This window comes from Engystomops pustulosus, chromosome 8, assembly GCF_040894005.1.
Source record: "Engystomops pustulosus chromosome 8, aEngPut4.maternal, whole genome shotgun sequence".
Taxonomy (NCBI): domain Eukaryota; kingdom Metazoa; phylum Chordata; class Amphibia; order Anura; family Leptodactylidae; genus Engystomops; species Engystomops pustulosus.
In genome coordinates this window covers 75,169,027-75,195,980 of record NC_092418.1, presented here as the reverse complement: position 1 = coordinate 75,195,980, position 26,954 = coordinate 75,169,027, and the positions used below count along the sequence as shown (strand labels likewise).

Sequence of the window (26,954 nt, the reverse complement as noted above, 5' to 3'; positions counted from 1 at the left end):
GACCCGCGATGATGTCACTCTGGTCACATGACATGAATGTTACACAAGGCACCGTGTAAAAAAATGTACACAATATTTCCTATAAGTAAATAGAGGTTTATATATCTGTAGTTGAATATTGACAGACAGTCCCTAAGTACAAGGGCAAAGAAGTGATTTGAAGAGACACAGAGATGCCAGTCACAATAAGGGAGCGTGGTTCACTGCCATCCTGGGAGAGAGAAGAGTCACAGCCACTAGACAGAAGTTAGAAAAGTTAATTTGCATATCCAAAATGGCTGTAATTAAGGTACAGTGCCCTAACAGCAGCTAATTTTAGGTGGTATGGGGAGGACTTGTAACCCTTTATCAGTAACCATTGCTAGTAAGGGAGGTAAAATTCTAGTGACAGGTCTTCACAGTCTCAATCAAACCTGAGTATCATTAAGCTAAATTCTTCACAACATGTTCTCTCGCTACATCCTTACAGTGAGTGTTTAGAATTTTTTTTTTCTTCCAACGGGAGTCTGCACAATTTAAAGGAAACTCTTACTTCTCTTCTGGAATAAAGGTTTTGTATTCTCAATACTGATGTAGAATACAGACTAAAAATGTAGTGACCTAAGTAAGAATTAGCGCAGCTCTACGTCAGCCATAAAGTGAGGCGCTGCTGCATTCTTTTTCAGGCAGTTTATTTTACTGCAGTAAAAATACAGAACGCTGTTGCAAAGAAATAAATAAAATACAAACACGGCATCTGGATTCATTTGTATAATTTTTCAGCAAAAACATTATACAAGTAACACCTGTTACTGTAATCATGCACTCATTAAAGGGCTTTAGTCCCAGGTGAAGGCATTTCAGGTGACAATCCGACAACTCAGGTTCCAGGGAAGTGTCCTAAGGCACTGCATCTCACTATGACAAATATCTTAAAGGGAACCTGTCATCAGAATCACACATTTTCACCTAATGGCAGGTTCCCATAGCCTTATTATTACGAATTCCCAATCTGCTTTTATAAGTATCATTACTGCTCCCACTCAATTTTAAAAGTAAACCTGGCTCCCTGCCAGCAAACTGCATCAAATCATGGGGAAATCTGTTATAAGGATGCAACCATTATCTCCTCTCTGCAAGCTCCCTCCCTCCCCTCCCCTCCAATGTAGCCGTTAGCTGACCCCGTGCTCCAAGCAAATCTCTGTCAGCTTAGGTCTTCAGGAGGGAGGCAGGAAGAGCTAGCAGAGCAGAGAGGAGATAATCATGATGACACTGGGGACTTCATCGCCCCCTGACTCGATGCAGTTTGCTGACAGGGTGCTAGGCATACTTTTATATATTTTTAAAAGTCAGTGGAACCATGTAAATTAACTTACATTATAAAGCAGATTACAAAAATATTAATACAGATATGGAACCTGTCATTAGGTGTAAATGTGAGATCCTAATTACAGATTAAAAGGGTTATCAGAGGGTATAGAAAAACACATTGGTGGCCACTGCCACCCTCTCCTATTCCCAGCGTTGTATCACGCGGGATGGGTGCACGTGGCCTGCCCCATCCCGGCCACCAATGTGGTTTCTATACCCTCGGATAACCACTTTAAGGCCATAACTTATTAATCAAACAAACTGCATACAGAACATCCTGTAATTTGACTTGTATCACAACCATCATAATTATTCTCCACTAGATACCAGAAAATACAGAAATCTATCGGAACAAGAAAGGAGTACAGGTCAGTAGCAACATCCAACTGTAGCATAAGATACTCAATGAAGGTTTCAGCTGCATTTTTTTCTCCTACATCAGTATACATATAGGATACATAACATACAGGTTCTAAATTGTAATACATTAAATGCTGCATGTCGGGTGTTCAGTCCATGTAGACTGCAGTGCGGACAAAATGCTAGAAGTCTCAAAAAGAAGCGAGGATAGCTGAAGTCTATTGAAAACCATGTGGATTTGTTGTACAAATAAAGTTGTAGGAATATTATGGAGTGCTCAGGGACACTGTATTATACACAGTATGACCTTCTTCGGGTATTCAGTATTTACCATCTATACCAGTGATGGCGAACCTTTAAGAGCCCGAGTGCCCAAACTTCAACCAAAGCCACTTATTTTTAGCAAGTGCCGGCAAAGCAATTTAAGTAGTAATTTATTTCTCCTTGTTCTTCGACAACTTTCAATCGTTCAGCCTCCTAAAGACACCAATGCAGTTGAAAGGAGGAGGGCAAGTCCTGTTTGGTGAACTTCATGATGGGGTGATGGCCTGGGTGCCCACAGAGAGGGCTCCGAGTGCCGCCTCTGGCACCAGTGCCATAGGTTCGCCACCACTGATCTATACCATCTCTCACACATCAGTCATGGCACCAAAACTGAATTGTTCAAGTTTTGCATCTGCATGTAGATTGTGCTCACAAACATTGGGAACACATTACAAATAAGCTAATTATGTAAATCTATACTTCTCTTCTACTATTGGCTGCAAAGGTTGAGTTTAGTCTGTTCCAGAAAGAACCAAACACTATGAATACATGAAATATAGCCATGTGTACACCTTACTTATAACACTTTGTAATGGAATATTTTCCACACAATTTCCAGACAAAGTTGTTTCTTGTCAGATTTTTGAGTTTGTAATATTATTAAATTAGATGAAAGTGAAATATTGAGATTGATACAGATAACCGTCATTAGATAACCGATTATAGTTAGGGAGGAATCTGCATGGAAGAAAAATGATTGTCTCTCAAAGACACTGCACCTCTATTATGTACCCTGGAATCAGGTAAGGGGTGCGAGGATGGGAATAATTTGTTTGCTGCAGTGCTTCTTTAAAATATTATATAAATATATGCTTATATTACATTGGTGACATCAGGGGTCTTACAACAAAAGGACCATGTAGAGTACAAACTTCTACACCTCAGAGATTCTTTATTCTCATTGAAAATCTGAGAAACGTAATTAAAATCGCTGGGCCATTGCTTACAGAATTCTAAGAGCAATGCCATCAGGTTTTGGTTATATATAAAGCCCCGTTTATGGAAGAAATCCATGCTGGCCAAAAAGCAGAGACTTCTCCACTGAATCTATGGCTTATCAGAAAAGTTTTTGGAACAAATTAACCTTTTAATGGCATAAAGTATATTTCAGTAAAAGGAATCTTGAACCTTCCTTCGTAAATTTTTAAGATTGAGGTCCATGCTATACACTAAGATGGTAGAGTTCTTTTCCAAGGTTTTCTAATCGATCTCTGTATTCCAATTTTTTGTAGTTGGCTTTGGGGACACCCTTGAATCCATACATGCTTCCGAACCAGGCACCAGCGATGGCTGCAGTTGAATCACTATCTCCACCATGGAAAAATGCACGATGAGACAGTTCGGTCCAGTTGTCCCCAGAAGCAAGTATTGCATCGTAAGCAATCATGGGTGCATCATGTCCACTGCTCCCACCCCATCCACTGTAGCTTACTGAAGAGTAAAACTCATCTCGTTCCTTCACACCATATTTTTCGGGAAACTTTGGCTGTGACTTTCCATCCAAAATCCCCCTTACTTGAAGATAGGATCTCCACTGATTTTCAAAGTAAGACCTAGACAACACAAAATAAGATTCTGGATTATACCAATATAGCTCTGTAAGTAAAACATTACCATATATTCATCTACTTAACATCCATTTTCATGGATGATAATAGAAAAATTCTATTAAAGAGTGACCCAAGAAGGAGGGAATTTATCACATGCTGGTGTATCCTGCATGTTCCCCTCACCTCTTTAGATCATGCTGGATATACTAAGAGACTTTGGCCCTGTCTGGAGGAAAATTCCACGAAAACCTGCAGTAGGAATTTTGGCTATTTCTGACAATACCTTTGACTGCTTTAGATGTTTGCATACTCTTTTTGGTGTGACTTTCTGTGTGGACTTGGATTGTATCTTGGTTTGTTATTTTGATCTTGACTTACAATCCTGATACTGACCTTGACTTGCTGACTTCTTTACTCCTACCTTTCCCTTCACATTAGGCTACATTCACAGTGCCGTATGGGAGATATATATACGGCATATATACGTCCCCTATAGACGGCAATGGGTACACGGCACCGTACAAGTGCGGCACCTTACCGTTCCGTACCTGGTGAAAAGATAGGACATGTCCCCATGTTTCTCTATGGAGAGGGATGTGGGTGAGCAGCGCTCACTCCCTCCTCCTCCTCTCCCCGGCGCCGACGTGTGCCCGCCGTGTTACGGTGTGGCAGGCACACGTCAGTGTCAAACATCACCCAGTTGGGGGCTGTCATTTTTGGCAGTCGTGAAGTAGGCAGGGAGGTTGGTAAGGGTTTAGTAATAAGGCTCACTACCCTTTCCCATCCTGTCCTGACACAATCAGGTTAAAAATCTAAATTCATGAAATCACATGGAATATTCTAGAATTCGCCTCACATTCACTGTATTCTCTATTGTGGCGATACAGGAAGCGAAGAAGAAAGGGGGAAGGTAATAAGTGCAAAAAAAAAAAAAAAAAAATAGAAGCATCCGTTTCCTCGTTAGCTTTTATAGAATCCCAAGTTTTATTCCTAAATGATGTAATGCTGTGGATGTCTCCATGTCTTATATACTATATAATAACAAGTAAAATGTTATGTCTGTGTCCCACATATAGGAAGGAGTCCTTTAAATTACATACAATTAACTAAAGGAAACATCATTCCACACTTACCAGGCATCAAGGTTTTGTGAAACATCCTGTCCAGCCTCAATGACATAGTCCTTTACTAAAGGCAACAAGTCCAGTAATTCCTTGCCCCACTCATGTGGAGACTTACGATTTCTGGCATAGGATGTGAACAGCGCTGCTACCACGGAGCCAAGGTAGCCAGTAGGATGATGGTGCGTCATTCTTCCACTCTCGACACTGATGCGTATCAGGTCATTAAGTTGCTCTGGGCGTGGAAACCTTAGTCCTATGCACATGGCTCTCATAGCAGCGCCGCACCCTCCTGCTGACTTATGGAATGGGATCTTCCATCCATCAGGGGTCTCAGGATTCAGCATAGCTGCGCTATGTATGCAAGTACCTCCTGTATACATACAAGAAAAAGAATATCTTCATGATAAAAAGTTTTCACCGGTTAGGCCGGCAGCACAACCTGCTGGTTATATTTCACAGACCAAGCACAGTTCTGGAGATGGGAGTCTTTGCATCATAGTAAAATATGATGCAAAGAGTCACTGCATTGCTGACACTGTTACAATGTGCCACTGGTCTCACATCAGTGTCAGTATGTGCTTTTTGCACCTCTAGAATCTATTTGGTAAAAGGTCTAGAGTCATGGCTTAAATTAATGTAAAATGAGGTAGCCTGAGGAACAGAAAAGTCCCATACTGAGCGGAACATTTCCATTTATAATGTCTCCCTCTTCCCCGTGCAGCACCCTGTACCCTTTATCAGCACCCTGTACAGTGTAACAGCCTGTGAAGTTGCAGCACAGAGGGTCTCTGGTAACACCCACTAGAAGCCCATAGATAACAAATATAAGAAGATTACCACAGTCATAGTGCCTGGATCTATGAGTAAGTGTCCCTGGCTTATCATGATGGATTTTGATAGATTTCCTTTAACCTTATAGGGTCTGAAAGTCATTGGTGCCTGAATTTCAAGATCAATTATTTGCAATTTTTGTTCTGCTCCTCTTTAAATGACTTTATATTTGGAATTACTGTAGATGTCATAATCATTTTTAATTTTTTTTTTTCATGACATGCGAGAGTTTAACTTGATATAACATTTTGATTAACATTATTTTTTATAGAAGTAGCCTTTTATTTTAAAGTTTTAAGTTCTCACTCAGTATTTTGTACTTGGTGACCATCAGTTTCTCTATTACTATCAAACCCCTTAATATCTAATATCGCCCTCGATCACACGTCTTGCATTCATTTCTAGATATTAGGGGGGATATAAAAATTTATCAACATTAGTATTTTGCTGCACCAGATTTATTATTGCGATGATGAATTCTGGTGTAGCGTAAGATTGTCGGTTCCTACTTTAGACCAACTTTGGTTGGTCTAAACTGTGTGCCAGAGTTGTTGGTGCACAAACAATTTCTTGCAAGCCACGCCTCTTTATCACAGTACCTCTCCTCTTTTATGAAGGCCACGCCCCTTTAGTCAGACAAGTCAGAAAAGTGCCAAAAAAGGCTCAAAACAGGGCATTTTAGACAGTTCTTTTGCACAAAACCACCAGAATTTAGGCACAAGTGCGTTAATAAACTCCTCCAATTGTATTGCTGGCTACACCCATGTTTGCTAATAGCTTGAAGGCGGTTATAACCATAGCATGTGAAGCAGTGGATACCCCAGGGCATCATAAGCAACAGCCAGAGGCACCATTATATGCAATTTGTACCTGTGGAATCCTATTCCTAGAGATAGATCTGTTTTCTATGAGATCTGCTGTTCTATTGCGGCATAATTCACATTTTTAGGGCTGATATCCGGCTGCACCCTTTGTGGCAGGATATTGGTCCCCATTGACTCCTATGGCGCACTTTGTCTCACCTCATCGTGACCATAGAAATATAGGACATGTTACGGTGCCAACCCTGCACTGCTCTATTGAGAGGGGAGAGGTGAGAAGGCGAGCAAACGTTTGTCTGCCTGTACTGGGTTGTGTTTTTTTAGTCTAATTAGTAAAAATAAATACTACAGCAGGCCAAAAAAAAAACACCTTAACTTGAAGTTCTAATTTACAGGATGTATAGTCTAAGGAAACAGGGTTTTTATTTAAAAAATGTTTCTTCTTTTGTATAAGACACATAGGGCTATTAAATCATTTACAATTTTTATTTCTGTTCTTTGCTATAAAGAAGAGGTTCCATTCTGCTATACACTTCATATAGTCTAGGGCAAACACTGGTTTTTGTGCAGACAGGTGGTTAGACAGAAAACCTGATTATAGGGGCGGTACCAAGTATTTAAATTGTGGATAGCGGATAAGAAGCTGATCAGTGAGGGTCTAATTACAATAACCCCTAACAATGATAACTAGAATTGGAACCCCAGAAGTCTGAAGTACTGTGCTTCCAAACCCCACTATTAGGTGGAGAGACAGGACGAGCATGTTTCCTGCTGAAATTGTAAGGGAGTGTTGCGGAAATTGCTGAGCACAGCACTCGGCTATCTCCGGCACTTAGAGAGTAAATGGGAGTACAGAAGACAGCTGAGCACTGTGATCAGCAATTTATGACAGTACCAGTACATCTTGTGATTGGTGGGGGTCCCATTAGATGGACTGTCACTGATCACATTGTTTTTCCCTATCCTGTGCAGGGAATTTAAATAGTTGGTATAATCCCTAAACTCATGTGCAGAGTCCTTCCCTGACACATGCAGAGCCTATACACTGCAGACACTCCTGAAAACACATATTGGTGTATAACACTAAATTACACACAGGTTTGGTGGTAGCCTGTAACCATGAAGACAAATGGTACAATATTTTCACTCCCAATTAACTCTATATAATTTTGCTTATATGTAACGCTTATTATAATTTTTGATTTTGTATGCATTGCAGCAATCGGTTTTACATCCAATATTACCTGGTGCTCTGCCAACCATGTCATCCATACACTCCTTGTATTTCCTCGCCAGTAATGGATATAGATTGGAAGGTTCGATATTTTTGCCGGCCTCCACCAGAGCTTCTGCTGTGGCTATATGCATGACAGTGTCATCACTTACTATCCAGTCGCTTACATCTATGTTCTCTATGCCTCCGAGGCCGGCCAGTTCTGCATGAATCTTACTGCCATCACTACAGAATTCCCAGGAACGATTCCTGTACCCGAGGGCATCCCCGGCCGCGCTGAGGACCATGGCTGCCACATAATTCTCCACTATTCCAGAACACATGTCAGATTCGGAGAGGGGTTTGCAGAGTCCTGTAAACAAGAGCTGGAAACAGAAAGCTTAGATTTAGACTAAACTCAAAATTTCTGGTCAGATTAAAACCAAAGCATTGCACTGCTCGCACCAACTTTTTTTTGGTGCACCTTTAACATAGAGCGTGTAACACAATTCTCTCGGAGACTGTTTGATAAATATGGTGCATGGTCCGACTTTCGGAAACGCCCATCTATGTGCCGTATTTTGTCCCATTGGGTACAGTGTTTACCTACATGTTTACAGTTTTCAATGAAAGGACAGAAAACTGGTGATAAATCTGGAGCTCTGTGTATATTTTGTACTACTCCATTGTGTCACCTCAGTGATGCGAAAACTGCATGAAACAGTAAAACCGGTTTCCACATGGGCCCTGAGGTAACCTGCAGCATACATGGACATTCCATTAGTTCTGCATGACCCAGTAGACTAGTCATCTGCAGCTGACCCGACGCATAGTATTAGTCTTATATAATGGGCCTCCTGTCTGCAGCTTTAGCTTTGATTCCTCCTGAAAGTGCACAAACATAGCATACTGCGCTTTTATCTGCTCACATATTTTGAAATCGGATATTACTCAGTATGAACATACCCTAAGACGCTTTCACAAGGTGAATATTGACTGTATTTTATGAGGCAATCCAAGGCTCCAACTGTGATGACACGCTGAGGTAACATGTAGTTTCCACGATGGAAAAGCAATGTTTCCTCAACATTTTGATTGTGTCTCAAACCACACTGTGTGAACGCTATGGCCCAGTGCTCGCCCGGATCTTGGGGGGAGCACAGGAGGGGTAAGTGCAATTCAGCCCACCCCCCCCCCCCCCCATAGACAGAAGATCGGAGGGTGGTGACTTTGTGGTGAGACACCGTGTGCTCATCGGGAGACACAGAAGACTATGGGGGCCGTGGTCTGGTTGCATGATCACGGCTCCCACAACGGCCATCTAAATGAGGCCTAAGGACCAGAAAATACAAAGAGCCACATTTACTAAAAGTAGTTAGTCTGTGTATAATGCAGAAGACGCCAGATTCAGGATTTCTTGCATACATTCTTCATGAATCTGGCACTTCCCTGCACTGCCCCCAGAGAGGGGGGTGCAACTTTAACATAGGCCACGTGACAGACTTTGCATGTTAAATCTGGTGCACGGTCTGACTGAGAACCAGAACGCCCCCTAATTTATGTTGCATGATGCCTAGTGCAGCCGCGCCACAAAATGGTTGCGTACTACACAATTGTGGTGCAGACACTTCTTAAATACCTCTGTAAGCAGTTTGCACCTAAAAGAACATCCAAAGTCAGACAAAAAACTGTCGCAAAGCCCTTTTCCGTAGATGTGCCCCAAAGAGATTGGAAAGATTGTCAGCATTCAATGTTTGTGTTCCACTCCTGGTCCTGGTTTTCAAATACTGGAGGAAAATACTTATCTGAGTGATCTATCAGCTGTGTGAAAGAGGCCTGAGGGTGATGCCATACATGGCTTTTTTGGTCCATTTTTAAGCATGCGTTTTCAGTCAGTTTAAAATCGCATGTGTTTTTTTTAGAACGCATTGAAAGATAATTGTGAAAAACTGACAAAAATGGTAAAAAAGGATGCGTTTTTCAACGGACTGAAAACGCATACTTAAAAACTGAACAAAAACGCCATGTGCGGCATTACCCTTAGAGTGGGATTTCCTAATTCCGGACCCTAAGCTATTACACAGCATGGATAATAAATATAGACTCCATCTCTCTGGAGAGACAGGACTAGTCATTACGTAAACTATATTTACAGCTCACCGATTCCTATAGTAACAGTAAGATATTTAATAGTATATTTAGTGAAGTGCTACACGGGAACTGTATGTAGTTACTAAGGTTCCCCAAAGTTTACAGATTCAGACATCTCATGATTTTGTAACAAAAAGAGTAATCTACACTGTGCACAGTCACACAAACATGTAAGTCGCCCTCTCTTCTAAACCACCATGGAGTTAGTCACACATTTGACACAAGAGCTCACAATTACTGCCAGTGTGGTAAACACCCTCCTCTTCATTGTGGCGCTGTACATTAGAAATCCTAGTGTCCTCTAAGCGCTTGTGGGTACAGTCAGCTTATGTCTGCTAAAATAAGACCTGACCCTCCTCTGACACACAAGGGGAACGTCCGTCATCATAGCTCCCACCAGTGTCCTGGGAACAGTATGTCAGCAGTCTATGAGCACGTGCTGCTGTGTTCTGAGCTGCCTGTGCAATGTGTCAGCGTGTGCGACATGGCCAGAATGAATATCATACTGCGGCCTAGTGAATAGCGTCCCAGGATCACTAACACTATCACATGTTTGGTTTTCCTGTGGTAGATTATTCTGTGATTGTTCACATTTTTAATGGTTTTTATTCTCTTCTTGTGTTGTGGTGTTTTTGTTTTTTTTGATATATGAATAAAGAATGTATTGTCTTGGTCACTTGGCATGTATCCTGTCTTTGTCTTGTAGTGAATAGATGACAAGAATACCATACAAGCTGTTTCCTTGGCCTTACTGCCCCCACCTTAGCATGTACTCATAATGCATCAATATGCCATAAAATCATTACGGCTGTAGAAAATGCTGACATGTATTCAGTGGCATAACTAGGAGAGGCTGGGCCCCATCACAAACATCTCTATGGGGCCCCCCTTCCCCTGAAAAAAAAAACATATTTGTAGAAACATATTTATACAATTACACACATTTATATACTTATATCTCCTTCACGCTCTGCGGCGTACAGAACTACGAAGGGTTATGAAGAGGGCGCCGCCATCTTTGTTGAGATGGCTGTTCCCCATGACATTATCGGGGAGCTGCGATTGGTCGACATGAAAACCTTAGGTTTGCTATATGGCTTCTGGAGATTCATTACGATGCGCAAGTGCCTCTCACTGTAATGAATCGTATGTAAAAATGCCACATACTGCAAAAACCTAAAAATACTAATCACCCCCTGTTCCTTAGAACTAATATCCAACTAAGCAGGCGGAGATCGGGGACGGGAAACCAGCCCTCCTGCTGATCCATTATGTCCCTTTTTATTTTTAACCTGCTGGCGCCTTGACAGTAGAGATGTGGACCAAATTAAAAAAAAAAATAAACTCACCGCGTTCCTCCTGACTTCATCTCGTCTGCACACTGAGTAACGCACCCAGCGTTGGCAGCACAGCTCCGATACACCCTAAAGAAAGCTGAGTTGAACTCAAAGAACCTGCACGGCGTCACCAGTTCATAGCCGCGCATCCCCGCCAACCTATGAATGATAGGGGGGCCCGGGCCGCGACAGACAGAGGTTTTAGTGACAGCCACGGCCCGGGCCCCTCCTTCTGATGGGCCCGGTCGCAGTCACACCCCCTGCGACTGCAATTGGTACGCCACTGCATTTATTCCTATCAGGCGAGCGGCATTTCCTCAATGCGCTGTCTCTTATTTCTGAGTCAATATAATTGTTAATCAAATGTTAATCCATGGCAAAGTCCTACATGTCTGAGATTTTGTGGATTTGCTGCAATTTTACACAGAGTAAAATCAGTTATACAAATCCTCAGAAACAATTCAAAGTAAATGAATGCCATTTATTAACATCTTACCAACTTTGCTATAATACCCTGCAAATACAGATGGAAAAGAGAGGAATAGATTCTCATGATAAAGACATAGTTTTGCCCTTATACAAATCCCTGGTCAGGCCACACAGGGAATATTATGTACAGTTTTGGGCACCAGTGTATAAAAAGGATATAGTAGAGCTGGAACGGGTGGAGAGGAGAGCAACCAGGATTATTAGGGGAATGGGGGGACTAGAATACAATGACAGATTACAAAATTTGGGGTTATTCAGTACAGAAAAAAGACGACTGAGGGGAGAGCTCATTACAATGTACAAATACCTTAACGGACAGTACAAGGATCTCTCCAAAGATCTTTTTATACCTCGGCCTGTGACCAGGACAAGGGGGCATCCTCTGCGCCTAGAGGAGAGGCGATTTTACCATCACCATAGACAAAGGTTTTTTACTGTAAGAGCAGTGAGACTATGGAAGTCTCTGCCGCAGGAGGTTGTTATGGCAGACTCTATGTACATGTTCAAGAGAGGCCTGGATGACTTTCTGGAGAGAAAAAATATCACGGGTTATGGGGATAAAACATTTATTTAATTCTTAAAGGTTGGACTTGATGGACTTGTGTCTTTTTCCAGCCTTATATACTATGATACTATGAAAATCTGCAGCATATTAACTGCCATGTTGGAAAATACCCAAAAACAATAACATAGATGGAGAAACAGACCATAAAATTTATATTATGAGCCCCAAAATACATCACTGGAAAACTGCACGGCCATAGAACATCAAATAAAAATTGGACTCAATCTAGAATATAGAAGTGTGGGGTGACGCTCACCAATGTGTTAAGGGAGGATAAATGGGTGCTATGATACAAACCCTGGTATCATCGGGTATTTTCTCAAACCAGAATATAGTCCAGTCCAGTTTTTTGCCTTTGGTATTTTTATCTTTACAGATCCCAAGCTTCCAGAAGCTTCTGATACATATTAATGGGAGAAGCAGAGAACATTTTTATGTGCGTCCCATCAATGATTCATAAGGATTTCTCTTTAGCCTCTCCCTATTCTAGAGGATCTGCAGCGCCAAGAAAAAATGAGTCTGAATGTAGTCAGACACTGACCTGGAAGCTCTGCTCAGTAACAGGGCTTGGTCTCTGTTCGTTATTGTGTAATAGGTATTAAAAATAAACACTAACACTTTATCTTCAGACATAAAGCACATAATACCATCTGCTGCTCTGCTTACCCTGCCAACCATTCAGAGCAAAACCAAAACTAATGTGTCATACTAGTTCACTCACCACCCAGAGGTGCACAGAATAGACCATCATCTCACACTGTTTACTAATGGCAGGCAAATACCCCTGCCGGGGGCAGCTCACCCATAAGATATGGGCATCCCAGCCTTGATAAGGAAGATAATGCAGCGCCCTTTGCCCGCAGACCAGTGGCAGAATCTCCGGTACCAGATAAGAGCTCGTCTTGCTGCTGGGTAGATATAAATACACTGGCGTTCCCAGCACTCGGCCCATTTCCAAATTCAGGGGAGTGTAGTTTTATGATTCTTAAAGGGGCCAGCACAGGGTTTGACAGTCATAAGCATATCACGCACGGGAATACTAGGGGTGCTAGTCTCTCTAATGTAAAAATAAGTTTTCACCAACTTTGCAGAAGTTTAATACAAGTTCATTTCTTCCCCCCAGGAGGATGTGACCCGGATCCATGCCCTGTATAGCACAGTGTGACACTGACCTTATAGTGCAGCTCCTCCAGGGATGACTAGGGAGTGTTATGTCATGCAAGAACAAGGCTCCAGTCTCTTACCTTACATTGGACTAATGGTGGGAGTATAGATCGCCCCCATAGTAACTCTATTACAAGCAGCAGCTGTAGAAGAAGCCGCATAGTGTGCATTGTACTCACCAGCAGCGGCCCCCAGATGACTCTGCTGAGCACCATGTAGGAAGTGAAAGCACGGCGCATGTGCAGAACCTGACAGTGTCAGTGCCATCTGGTGGCAAATTTTGGGAAGTGCAATGCTCACTCTAAATGCTTACATAATGCAGAAGAAATTTATATCAAGACCTTTTAAAGATATATATCGCTAATAATCTTCGTGCAGGAGGGTGAAGGATTTGTTGAATGCACAGCATGAGTTATATAAGAGATGCAAAGAAATAAGACATGTACTATAATGATATGTGACCAGGCTCGGACTGAGCCACCGGGTAGCCGTGAAAACCCCCGGTGGGCCTTGGCAGCTCTTGGCTCCGCCCCCTCATTATACTATGCAGAACGCTGAGGCAGTGCCTCCTACATCTGGGAAACCATGTATCCCTGTCAGTGAATGTGTCTGCTCGCAGCACTAGGTCTGGACTGGCTCCTATGATTGTGAGCAGACACATTCAGTGATCCCAGCAGGACGGGCACATTCATACCTCCGGGAGCAGCAGAAGGCAGAATCAGCTGGAGAGTGGAGGAGTCTCTCATCTTCACACAACCTCCCTCACTGCCCAGTGCTGGGGGAAGGTGAGAGACTCCGGGCTCTGCTCCTGCCAGCAGGTAAAGAAAGGGTTAATTGTTCTGCCAGCGCTGCACTGAGCAGCCAGGCAGAGAGCACCAGCACTGGAGCTGCTGAGCAGACATGGGCCCACTAGATTGCACAGTGGGCCAACCCCTGCACCTGGGGCCACCAATGAGAATGTAGCTTGTAGCTGAGGCATCATCACTCTGCCCCACCTAACCCTGAGCTGCGCGCCGGCGGGACCTGGGTGCTGAAGAGCTGTTCCCTCTCCTCAGATCTGCATGGTGGCTTCCTGCACAGAACAATAGGTATTTACAACAATAAACTGCACTACACTAACTTCCTATCTGAGAACTACAACCCCCAGCAGCTGAAGGAGCTGCTGAAAGTTGTAGTTCTTTAGCCCACTCTAATTTCGTATAGGTTTACTTTAACCCCCATTGCCCCATGTTTCCCCCCTTCACCAAAGATTTTCCAGAGATTCTCCAAAATGCATATTATATAATACAAACATCAGCATGCCCCATAAATGACCTCTTACCTCACCCAAGTATAAAAAAACACAACTTCCTAATGATTTCCTTTCAGAAAAATTAAAAACAACCCCTTTTTTAAATCGGCATGTTTTATCTCCATGATTGTACTGACCAATAGACTGTGTTTTATTCTATCACATCTGATTTTTTTAATGCTTCCCAGTACATGACACAGAATAGGATATACTGACAGAAATGCGGGGCTAACGTATGCTAACTACACTTATCAGAAGTGAGGCAATGTGCGACATATACTGGCGCACGGTCTTCAGTAATCTAATGCCCCCTGCACTGCTCAGGAAGTGGCCACCATCCATTTTTTGCTGCTCCTTTAGCATACAGCATGCGACACAATTCTGTCTAGTGGCAGCAATAAATTAAACTCTGACTAAGCAGTAACTCGCCCCGTTAGGTGTAAAACACAGAACAGCCGCGGCACAAAACTGGAGCAGACACTTTATAAATACCTGTGCAAGCTCCAAAATGTTCTTTCTAGTGTAAAGTCAACAGAAAACTGTCGCAGCCTGAATAATAGACCCAGGCCTATGTGTTATCGGATTGTAGTCAGTTTCTGAGCCATATGTAGTCTCTGTGTGATCTGTGTGTCATCCATTTTTGCAGAGTCACCAATGTTGCCATTACATGATTATGGACGGCACGGTGGCTCAGTGGTTAGTACTACAGCCTTGTTGCGCTAGGGACCTGGGTTCAAGTCTCATCCAGGTCAACATCTGCAAAGATTTTGTATGTTCTCTCTGTGTTTGCGTGGGTTTTCTCCGGGCCCTCGTTTTGCTCCCAGTCTCCAAAACATACTGGTAGGTGATTAGATTGTGAACCCCATTGGGGACAGCGGCTGATGTGACAAGTTCTGTGCAGCGATGCATAATCTGTAGGCGCTATGTAAATAAAGGAATTATTATTATGATGTCACCTAGTCCCAACCATAGCCTTTACATTCCAGCAGACTTCTATGCAATTGTCAATTTAACAGCCTACAGATAGCCTACAGATTCGGCAAAGGCTGTAAGTAGCTTGCTAGGTCAGTCCCTGTCCCAGTGGGGCTCAAAATCTATTCAACCTACCAGTATGTTATTGGAGTGTGGGAGGAAACCAGAGGACCTGGAGGAAATCCACGCAAACACAGAGGGAACATACAAACTTTTTGCAGATGTTGACCTGATGTCAAAGCTTTATTTACGGGGGTAATTTCATCTCTGTTAAACTACTTGTACCGCCAGTAATCTTACGCTACATTCACACGGGAAATATGTGAAATATGCACAGCTCTGTATTACACTGTATGCAGGGTATCCTTAAAGAGAACCCGTCATGCAAAATAACCCCCCTAAACTAAATATATTTTCATAAACTGCCATTAGAGAGCATTGCCTCTATCCCTTCATTGTCCCTCTACATGCCTGTAAACCTAAGCAATGAGGTCCTAAAGCTGTATGCAAATGACCTGTGAAATGTCCAATGAAGCATTAGCATATTCAAGCTGTCCACTCTATTCATGAGTGGGAGGCACAGCCACACCCCCAGTGCATGACTGACAGCCTGTATAATGATGTGATGCTGTATAATGATGTGCTTCCTGGTGCTGGTGTCCACGCCCCCTGCAGCCTGTGTGTGCATGTGTGTGTGTGTATAGGAGAGATACAGCAGCTCCAGGCTGCAGCCATGTTATAGCAGAACATGTCAGGTACTTGTGTAGATGATGTCTGTGTCTCTGTATATTAGGAGGATGCCGCATGTCAGCAGATGCAGCACACACACTAGCAATGCTTTACTATACATTACACACAGACATAAGCAGGGGGAGGAGAGGGGAGGGGTAACAGGGGTGATATCATTGCCTCTGACCATGTGACCAGCCTCAATTACAAGATAAAGAATAGATGATTTTACAATGAATAATGTATGAAATAACTAGATAAAGGCTGGGATGGGATCCTTGTGAGCTGCTCCAACAGGTAGAGGTGACAGGACTAGTGGCAGAGACCTGATGACAGGTGTCCTTTAAAGGAAATCATCGAAATTAAGTATGGGTAAACCAAGGACTCTTATTCATAGATCCAGACACTGTGACTTGTGATTTCCTATCCATGGCCCCCTTCCTTCTAAAATAATTTTTAAAAGTTATACTAGTGTGCCTGAAGGGCTCCTAGGGGTGTTTCCAGAGGCACCTGTACTGTTACACTGAGCAGGAGAAATTCTGCTTCCATTGTGTGCTGAAACTTCCTCTGCTGCCCTGTAATTAGGGAGCAGGTAATGGGAGGGGAAGACAGTGAAACAGCCTATGAGGCTGCAACATGGATAGGCTCCGGTAACATCCCCAAGAGCTCTTCAATAGCATACCTTCCATACCTTTCATACCTCCCAAAAAGGGACAAAAGAGGTGGTGCACAAAGCGTGCCACAAATATTCCTCCCCTCTAAGCTACACCTTTGCTCCACCCGTTACCCCACCCTCGAACAGTATAATTTCCCCATGGATGCTTCCATCTCATTTTCACATTGTTCGCTCCCCCCCCTGCTTCCTGTCACATTGTAGCCCCTCTGATATTGTGCCCCCAGCTCACCCTCATAATACTTTAAAGGGGTTTTCCCACTAAGACAAGATTCTTAAATATACTCAGGATAACAAAATTATTCTCTAATTCACTGTTATTAACAAAAATATAGCATTTCATAGATATAAGTCTAACCTGTCTCTATCAGTCCTGATGCACACAATTTTGGTTGCCCCGAGACCCCACCATAACTCTTCTGACTTTAGGGTCAAATAGACATATTGGGGCACATTTACTAAGGGTCCGCAGCCGCGAATCCGTCGGGTTGTTCCCGAATATTTCCGCTTTGCGCTGTATTTCACGGGATTGTGGCGCACGCGATTGATTTTTGCGCGACAGATTCGGGGGGCGTGGCCACCGAACAACCCGAAGGATTCGGAAAAAACGCAGAATTTAAAAAGCCATTTGTGTCGCAAGATCAAGCACTCACATACACCAGAAAAAAGCAGGTGAACTTCGGCGGACCTCGGCGCAGCAGCGACACCTGGTGAATATCGGCGCACGGACCTTAGTGAATCCCGGCAGAACCCGCCGCTGGATCGCGACTGGACCGGGTATGTAAACCAGATTTACTTACCTGGTCCTGTCATGATTCACTAAGGTTGTGCGTCCGAGTTCCTGCATGTGTCGCTGCTGCGCCGACGTCCGCCTGAGTTCACCTTCTTCTTCCCGGTGCATGTGAGTGCTTGATCTTGCGACACAAATCCTTTGTCCAATGCCGCCCCCCCCCATTCCTGTCGCGCGCGAGCCGGCGCCGATGCGCCAAAATCAGATCGCGTGCGCCAAAATCACGGGGCAATGTGGGGCAAAATGGAAATATTCGGGAAACCCGACAAAAGTGCAGCGTTCGGACCATTATTACCAGTACACTGCACTACAGCCCCCACCGTGTAGTTCCAAGACAAGCTCACACACAGAGACTTCCTGCTGGCAAACAACAGTGTAAGGAGAGTAAAGCTGCAAGTTACAGACATATAAGGTCTTTATCCAGGGAGGTGGTGGAGAGGCACAGCAGATCAGACAATGGGGCTTATTTATTAAGGTCCCGCAGCCGCACTTTTGGGACAGGTATTTAACTGAGGATTGTGTCGCACGTGATCAGATTGGGGTGCGGCTGCGCCGGCATTCATGCAACAGAAATCGGGGGACGGGCCATCGGGTGATCCGTCTGATTCGGACGGGATTTAACTTTCAAATTGTGTTGCAAGATCAAGCACTTACATGCACCAGGAAGAAGAAGGTGAACTCAGGCGGACCTGAGTGGGGAAGCGACACATGCAGGATATCGGGCGGAACAATGCACTTTGGGTGTACTCCTCAGACAGGTAAATAAATGTAGAGCTAAATAAAGAGCTAAGAATGTAATTGTATGTTATATGCATCTCATGGATCTCATCATCTCATCTCTGATCTGTCTCATCTCTCTTTTTATGTGTCAGATACTAGTACAAGGTTCAGAAGCTAAATGAAAGTGTGTATAAACCTGTACCCTGATAATCTAAGCACATTGTCAGCTCACATCATCACGCAGCACTAGAGATTCCCCTCTGGAAATTTACACTGACCATCAATGAGTGATAGGAGCTAAAACAGCAATAAAACTGAGTTAAATTGTAAAGTCAGGGGTTAAAAATTAACTTTATTGTGTAAACATCACTAGGGGATTTTGAGAATTTTCTTTCATGGGAAAACCCCTGTAAAGCCTCCCAGCATATTGTGACCCCCCCAGCAGTTTACCCACTTATTGTACCCCCCTCTTACTGTGCCCTCATGCAGCTCCCCATATTATTTTGCCCCCTGCATCCTGCACTCCCCTCTCTTATATTGACCCCCAGCATCCTGCTTTCCCCTCTCTTATTGTGCCCCCCAGCAGCTTCTCCACTTAATTTTTCCCCATAGCAGCTCCCCGCTTATTTTGACTCATCAGCTTCTCCTCTTATAGTGACCCCCAGCAGCTCCCCCTCTTATAGTGACCCCCCAGCAGCTCCCCCTCTTATAGTGACCCCCCAGCAGCTCTCCCTCTTATCTTGCCCTCATAGCTGCTCCCCCTTTAAAAGTGCCCCCAGCATCACCCCCTCTTATTTTGCCTTCCCCCAGCAGCTCCCCTTCTTATCCTCCTCCCAGTAGCTTTCCTTCATATTGTAGCCCCCAGTAGCTCCCTCTCTCATAGTGCCCCCAGCAGTTACCCTTTTATTGTTTCCCCCAGCAGCTTTCCCTCTTATTGTACCCCCGCAGCAGCTTCTCCTCTTATAGTGCCTGAAACGGGCCACTCAGTCAACAGAAGGTACTTGGGAGTAACCGGAGGAAAGTCTCTATGGGAAGAGTCCGGTAGATGGAGTCTGTGGACCAGTGGACCCCCTGGACCACTGCGGGGGATGGTATGAGGCCCGCAACCAGGGTACAGGGTATGCAGGAAACAGTCCAAGCCCGGGATGACAGCAGGAACTCGGAGGAACACCGAAGACACCGCTGAACTGGAACCCTGGAATGCACGGCAAGAAGCGTATGGGAACGCTGGAGACAGGAGACACGGAGGCGTCTGGAAACGCTGGAGGAACACGGAGGCGTCTGGGAGCGCTGGAGGAACATGGAGACGTCTGGGAACGCTGATGGGCAATCACTTCAACAGGAACCGCTGTGGGAAGCGAGGTGTAGAGACCTTGGAAGTTCCACAGAATGCTGAAGATGCGGTCAAGAAGGAAGGGAGGTGCCGGATTATAAGGGCTGAGCCAAACAGGAGACGCTGACCCTTTAAGGCTGGGAGAGAGGGCGCGGCCTCGGCAGCAGGAGCGAGGATGCAGCCTAGTTGGGGGCATCCGTGACAGTGTCCCCCAGCAGTTCCCTGTGTTGTAGTGCCCCCTCCAGCAGCTTCCCATCTTATTGTGCCCCTAAAATAATAATCACATATACTCGCTTTTCTCCGTTTCCCTTCTTCTCTTTTCTCATTTTGCTATGTGTAGCAGTGAAGCCGGCAGGTAGGGTTGACATCATCACATTACATCACGCCTGTCGGCTCTGCTACATACGGCAGAACCAGTGGAACAGTGATTCACAAAAACTGCATTTTGGACAAGTGCTAGAAATTTTTCAACAGCTCGTACATCTCCGAATGTCAGAGCTGGCCACAAAAAGATCCACAGAACTGTTGTTTGTGGACTGAGAAACTGCACAGTAAGGTTTAGTTCCGGGATCAGGTCTCCTATTGTTTCAACCTTTGTTTCTGTCCAGTTGTGGTGACATCTCACTGGGAAATCTACCACCAAGCACATTTACATGCTGGTATATGCCCCCTCTGTCAGGATCCTCTCTTCTTTTAGCTTCTTATGCCTTTGTTTTTGCAAAAAAGGCTTTAAATTAATTTAATTATTCAAATAAGCCAGAGGGGCATTTGTTTGTAAAAGCATTTGTTTGTAAAAAAAAAGGCATAAGGAACTTGCCAGAGGCGGCAAAGACCAGCATGTAAGTGTGCTTGGTTTACACTCCCTAATCCTGGTGGTAGATTTAATTGAAGATAAGAAGTGTATATATGCATCGCTTCCAGGTTTTACCCCCTGGTAATCTTCTTCTTTAACACAGGGGTTTTCCCTATGGAGAAAGTGTTCACTGATAATGATGATATACGTATATGTTTGATTCCTTACACAATGTATTGGGAAATAAGGTTAACTTATTTGTAATAAAATACTGAAATTCAAAGGAAAAACATACACATTAATATGGTACTTATGATACCTGTACTGGCTTATATGTCATAATTACCACTAGGGGGCTCCAAATACTTATATGAGACTCAAGTTATAAAAACCTTTGAGTTGAAGAAATACATATATGAGAGGGGGCATTATACAGGGGGGGGGGGGGGGCTTAAACACTGTGTGTGACTAGGCTAGGTTATCGGAAAAGGACATTATACAGTATGTTAAGGCAATACATAAAACAGTAGGTTTGTGATCGGGTGTTGTTTATGTGTGGCCACCATTGCTAAACCTGTTTTTAAAATGTAACGGTGTGTAACAGCAGCTTTCAGACATGTGACAGATGTATGTATGGAAATGTGCTATGTTAGGTGCTAGTAAGACGATTAAAATAAAATAAATACATTTCTACTGCCATTCAGATGCATAACAACAGCCGTGGCTGCTACGGGGCCCGCATTGCACTGGGATCCAGGATGGATGTCGGAACCAAAATTTATCATTGACGTACTCCCGGACCCTTCTTTCCCTGCTGATCCGCCTGTAGAGCCAACCCCCTGTGCCGGCCGCCCACTGTAGCACAACTGCCAAAGTTTCCACTTGCCTGCTGGCACTTGCCCTACGACACCCTACCCCCAGCCCAACAGCACAGCCTGCTCCGCTCTAACCCCTGCCGCACGACACAGCAGCCTGAACTCCACCCCCGGCACAATCTCCCGAAACTCACGAACACCCACCCATCAGGAAATTAACTGGATGTAAAACTGCCCTATATGTGACCTACCATATATGTAATAAAATTTGACCCTGGTTAGGGTTTAGTCACGAAAACAGGTTTTGGGACTGTTCACTGGCATTATTCAAATGTTTACTACGGTTTTCACCCTTAAACCCTGTACATGCATCAAGACTATGCTGGAACAGATCACAAGGCCACATCCTCTCGGAGTAGTCCTGGTGTAGGTGACTACGGGCTTAGGGGGCTCACAGTAAGCAGGTGTGCAACATCCCCCATCGGGGCCTAGCTCTTTCTTGGTGGCCTGGAGGCAGCCAGGCCCAGAATACCGGAGTGACTCGCTAGTGTGGGAGAGAGTGAGGGAGAGGCTGATGCAATGGTTTCTCCCTGGGGAAACCCCTGAGGTGTCTGTAGGATGAATCCCTGAGTGATGGATGGGGAAGTCGGTAGTGGTAAGCAGCCTTATCCAGGGATTAGATGGAGGCAACGTTGTGCAAATCAACTTACAGTTCTTTATTCAACAGCAGGCAACAGCCAAACAGCAGGTTTCAGCAGCAAAAGTGGCAAGCTGGAAGAGTCATGGAGAGTTGGTCCACAGGAAGGTTACACGCAGCCAGGTAGCAGGCTGGGCTGGTACAAATGGAGCTGAGTCCACGTGGTGGATCTTGGCTCTGGGCTAAAGTCTCCTGACTTGTTCTGTGTGCTAGGCACTGGTCCGAGGCACCTCAGGTTGCTGGTGTTAGGACACTTGCTATGGCAGAACTGACATGCGCAGACTAAGGCTGCATTCACACGACCGTTCAAAAACAGCCGTATATACGGTCGTATATAAGTCCAGAATAAGTTTCCATTCATTCCTATTGGAGATACGGTCATACAAAGAATTGCCGTATTTGTCACCGTACAGTACCGTATGTCAGCCATATAAAAAGATAGAGCATGTCCTATTTTTTTGCGTTCTAGTGCCCGTATGCCCCATTGAAGTCTACGGGAATGTATAAAATACGGGTGTCATAGCGGTTGTAGCCACCATATGCTGCCGTATATACGTTCTGTATCTAGGAATACCAGGAAATATGGGAGGGGAGGACTGTCCTGTGAGTCAGAAGCAACATGGCTTATGTGCAGATGGAAAGGCTTCTGGCTCTGGTGCAAGCGCACCCTATCCTATGGGATAAGCGGATAGAAGGCCGTGCCCTCCAGCACAAAAAGTGGGAGGAGATAACAGCAATAATTTTGCAGCACGAATGGGCTACTAGCAATACCAGGGAACGTGCATTTCTTGGTTAGTGTTAATTACCCTACCCTGCAGCCATGTGCATACCACACGCTTGCGGATCCCTGCAGCCATTAGGCCTGTATCACCCCTGCAGCCATCAGGCCTGTATCACCCCTGCAGCCATGTGGCCTGTATCACCCCTGCAGCCATGTGGCCTGTATCACCCCTGCAGCCATGTGGCCTGTATCACCCCTGCAGCCATGTGGCCTGTATCACCCCTGCAGCCATGTGGCCTGTATTACCCCTGCAGCCATGTGGCCTGTATCACCCCTGCAGCCACGTGCCCTGTATCACCCCTGCAGCCACGTGCCCTGTATCACCCCTGCAGCCACGTGGCCTGTATCACCCCTGCAGCCATGTGGCCTGTATCACCCCTGCAGCCATGTGCCCTGTATCACCCCTGCAGCCATGTGCCCTGTATCACCCCTGCAGCCATGTGCCCTGTATCACCCCTGCAGCCATCAGGCATGTATCACCCCTGCAGCCATCAGGCAAGTATCACCCCTACAGCCATGTGGCCTGTATCACCCCTGCAGCCATTTGGCCTGTATCACCCCTGCAGCCCTCAGGCCAGAATCATCCCTGCAGCCATCAGACCTGTATCACCCCTACAGCCCTGTGGCCTGTATCTGATGGCATAACCCCTGCAGCCATCAGACCTGTATCACCCCTACAGCCCTGTGGCCTGTATCACCCCTGCAGCCATGTGGCCTGTATCACCCCTGCAGCCATGTGGCCTGTATCACCCCTGCAGCCATCAGACCTGTATCACCCCTACAGCCCTGTGGCCTGTATCACCCTTGCAGCCATGTGACCTGAATCACCCCTGCAGCCATGTGGCCTGAATCACCCCTGCAGCCATGTGGCCTGTATCACCCCTGCAGCCACGTGGCCTGTATCACCCCTGCAGCCACGTGGCCTGTATCACCCCTGCAGCCATGTGGCCTGTATCACCCCTGCAGCCATGTGGCCTGTATCACCCCTGCAGCCATGTGGCCTGTATCACCCCTGCAGCCATGTGGCCTGTATATACAAGCACATACTCCAGAAAGATACAGAATGTGAAAATTCAAATAGCCGTGTGAATGCAGCCAAAGACCTCAGACCATGAGGTCTGACTCTCTGCTCTGACCATGTGCTCCCGCCCACCAGGGGGTTTATATACTCCCTTGGTCAGGTGGTAGCACTCCTCCAATCAGCTTCTAGCTTGCTTTACAAGAACATCATTGGACAGTAACATCTCACAGTGTTAACTCTTGCCTTACTAGACAGTGGCTACTAAGCAATTACTATGTTCACCAGTACTTAGAGACCTCCTAGGGAGGTGATCAGTCTCCCTAGCAGCACCTGACACGGAGAGGGCGCTATTTGCAACTTACAACTTGCTATGCGTTGGCAGGGGTTTTGCAGGTGCAAAGCACAAGATGTCAAACAGGGAATAAGTGGAGATGGTGATAGTTTGGGACAGACTATGGCCAGACAGAATACAACATACAATTGTGAATCAGAATCAGTCAACGGGTCCGGGTTCAATACTCCAAGTAACAGATGATAGCAGTGAGCAAACATTCTGTGAATTATAGAAACCTAAGAACATAAACACTCAGGTGCCTCATATTGGAGGAGAGGACAAAATAGATGACACCCAGATGACAATAGATCAGCCCTTAAAGTATATGAACTAGACACACACAAGCCCCTCAATGTAGCAAGGATGACATGAAGCAGCGCTATGAGTCTGGTATGGGTAGAGGTTGGAGGAGGTAATGTAATGGTGGACCGTCGCCATTACAGATACAGATATTATTTTTAAGGATACTGGTATACAGAAAGTATAGTTGACCTTGATGACTTTTTCTGTGATAGGGAGCACACAGAGGTCAGATGACATATTTGATGACATAGCTGCATCCTTAATAGACTGCTGTGTTCCATCGCTCCCTGATAATTGGTGATCTGTGATATTGGGAGGGTGATTGGGGATCCCTGTGGCAATATATCTTCCACCTATACTTCATACACTGGAGGTAAAAACCTCCGCATCTCTAAGGTATCCATTGTTGATGATGTGGTGGAGCCACATCTGGGATTCTCTCTTTGATGTTCTTTGAATCCCCTTGCCATTGTCCAGCCCTTCAGGCCCAGGATTAGGTTTACCATACAGTGCCTACATGTAGTATTCAACCCCCTGCAGATTTAGCAGGTTTGATAAGAAGCAAATAAGTTAGAGCCTTCAAACAAGAGCAGGATTTATTAACAGATGCATAAATCTTACAAACCAAAAAGTTATGTTGCGTAGTTATATTTTAATAAATTTTAAAAATAAAAGTGTGGGTCAATTATTATTCAACCCCCAGGTTTAATATTTTGTGGAATAACCCTTGTTTGCAATTACAGCTAATAATCGTCTTTTATAAGACCTGATCAGGCCGGCACAGGTCTCTGGAGTTATCTTGGCCCACTCCTCCATGCAGATCTTCTCCAAGTTATCTAGGTTCTTTGGGTGTCTCATGTGGACTTTAATCTTGAGCTCCTTCCACAAGTTTTCAATTGGGTTAAGATCAGGAGACTGACTAGGCCACTGCAACACCTTGATTTTTTCCCTCTTGAACCAGGCCTTGGTTTTCTTGGCTGTGTGCTTTGGGTCGTTGTCTTGTTGGAAGATGAAATGACGATGCATCTTAAGGTCCTTGATGGAGGAGCGGAGGTTCTTGGCCAAAATCTCCAAGTAGGCCGTGCTATCCATCTTCCCATGGATGCAGACCAGATGGCCAGGCCCCTTGGCTGAGAAGCAGCCCCACAGCATGATGCTGCCACCACCATGCTTGACTATAGGGATGGTATTCTTGGGGTTGTATGCAGTGCCATCCAGTCTCCAAATGTCACGTGTGGTTGGCACCAAAGATCTCGATCTTGGCCTCATCAGACCAGAGAACCTTGAACCAGTCTGTCTCAGAGTCCTCCAAGTGATCATGAGCAAACTGTAAACGAGCCTTGACATGACGCTTTGAAAGTAAAAGTACCTTACATGCTCGTCTGGAACGGAGACCATTGCTGTGGAGTATGTTACTTATGGTATTGACTGAAACCAATGTCCCCACTGCCATGAGATCTTCCCGGAGCTCCTTCCTTGTTGTCCTTGGGTTAGCCTTGACTCTTCGGACAAGCCTGGCCTCGGCACGGGAGGAAACTTTCAAAGGCTGTCCAGGCCGGGGAAGGCTAACCGTAGTTCTATAAGCCTTCCACTTCCGGATGATGCTCCCAACAGTGGAGACAGGTAGGCCCAACTCCTTGGAAAGGGTTTTGTACCCCTTGCCAGCCTTGTGACCCTCCACGATCTTGTCTCTAATGGCCTTGGAATGCTCCTTTGTCTTTCCCATGTTGACCATGTATGAGTGCTGTTCACAAGTTTGTGGAGGGTCTTAAATAGTCAGAAAAGGCTGGAAAACCAGATAATTAATCCACACATGTGAAGCTCATTGTTCTTTGTGCCTGAACTACTTCTTAATACTTTAGGGGAACCAAACAGAATGCTGGTGGTTTGAGGGGTTGAATAATAATTGACCCATACTTTTATTTTTAAAATTTATTAAAATTAAACTGAGCAACATAACTTTTTGGTTTGTAAGATTTATGCATCTGTTAATAAATCCTATTCTTGTTTGAAGTTTGAAGGCTCTAACTTATTTGCTTCTTATCAAACCTGCTAAATCTGCAGGGGGTTGAATACTACTTGTAGGCACTGTAGTTTTGTTTTTAATATTAAAAAAAACATTCTTTAATGTTATGTGATATTACAGAATCGATAATGACCTGCCCAATTGTAGAGATACACTGGGAATTGTAGTTCCTCAAATAAGAAAGATGCCATCCAGCATCTTATTGTAGACCTTAAGTGACCAGAAGACCAAAGGGATATGGTTAGAAACAGGGCTAACCTGCACATTACAGTTGATGTCTTACCTAAAGTCCGCCACACAGCTGGGGCCATCATGATGACCTAGCCACGTCTTGCCTTAGCAGTTTCTTTAAGATGTCTTTATATTGTAACACTTGCACCATACTCCATACTGTACA

The 26,954-nt window shown here is 44.8% G+C and overlaps 1 protein-coding gene and 1 long non-coding RNA gene across 6 annotated transcripts; one reads left to right on the top strand and one right to left on the bottom strand.

Annotated features, from left to right (window-relative positions):
- Positions 1-737: 737 nt before the first annotated feature.
- ADPRH (ADP-ribosylarginine hydrolase) lies at positions 738-13,553 on the bottom strand. Of its 5 annotated transcripts, none has more exons than XM_072121266.1 (4): positions 13,459-13,553; positions 7,605-7,959; positions 4,718-5,078; positions 738-3,587 (listed from the first exon to the last, which is right to left on the bottom strand). In XM_072121266.1, the coding sequence occupies exons 1-4, from the start codon at positions 13,516-13,518 to the stop codon at positions 3,197-3,199; spliced, it is 1,167 nt and encodes a 388-aa protein (XP_071977367.1). In that variant the 5' UTR covers positions 13,519-13,553; the 3' UTR covers positions 738-3,196. The 5 variants fall into 5 exon arrangements, with proteins under 5 accessions (XP_071977367.1, XP_071977366.1, XP_071977370.1 ...); XM_072121265.1 differs by lacking the exon at positions 13,459-13,553 and adding an exon at positions 13,360-13,451; XM_072121269.1 differs by lacking the exon at positions 13,459-13,553 and adding an exon at positions 12,918-13,026.
- Positions 13,554-14,160: 607 nt separating this feature from the next.
- LOC140075414 (uncharacterized) lies at positions 14,161-21,662 on the top strand. The gene is made up of 3 exons (XR_011849414.1): positions 14,161-14,367; positions 18,376-18,492; positions 21,285-21,662. It is a non-coding gene; the product is annotated as an uncharacterized lncRNA (long non-coding RNA).
- The last annotated feature ends 5,292 nt before the right edge of the window (positions 21,663-26,954 follow it).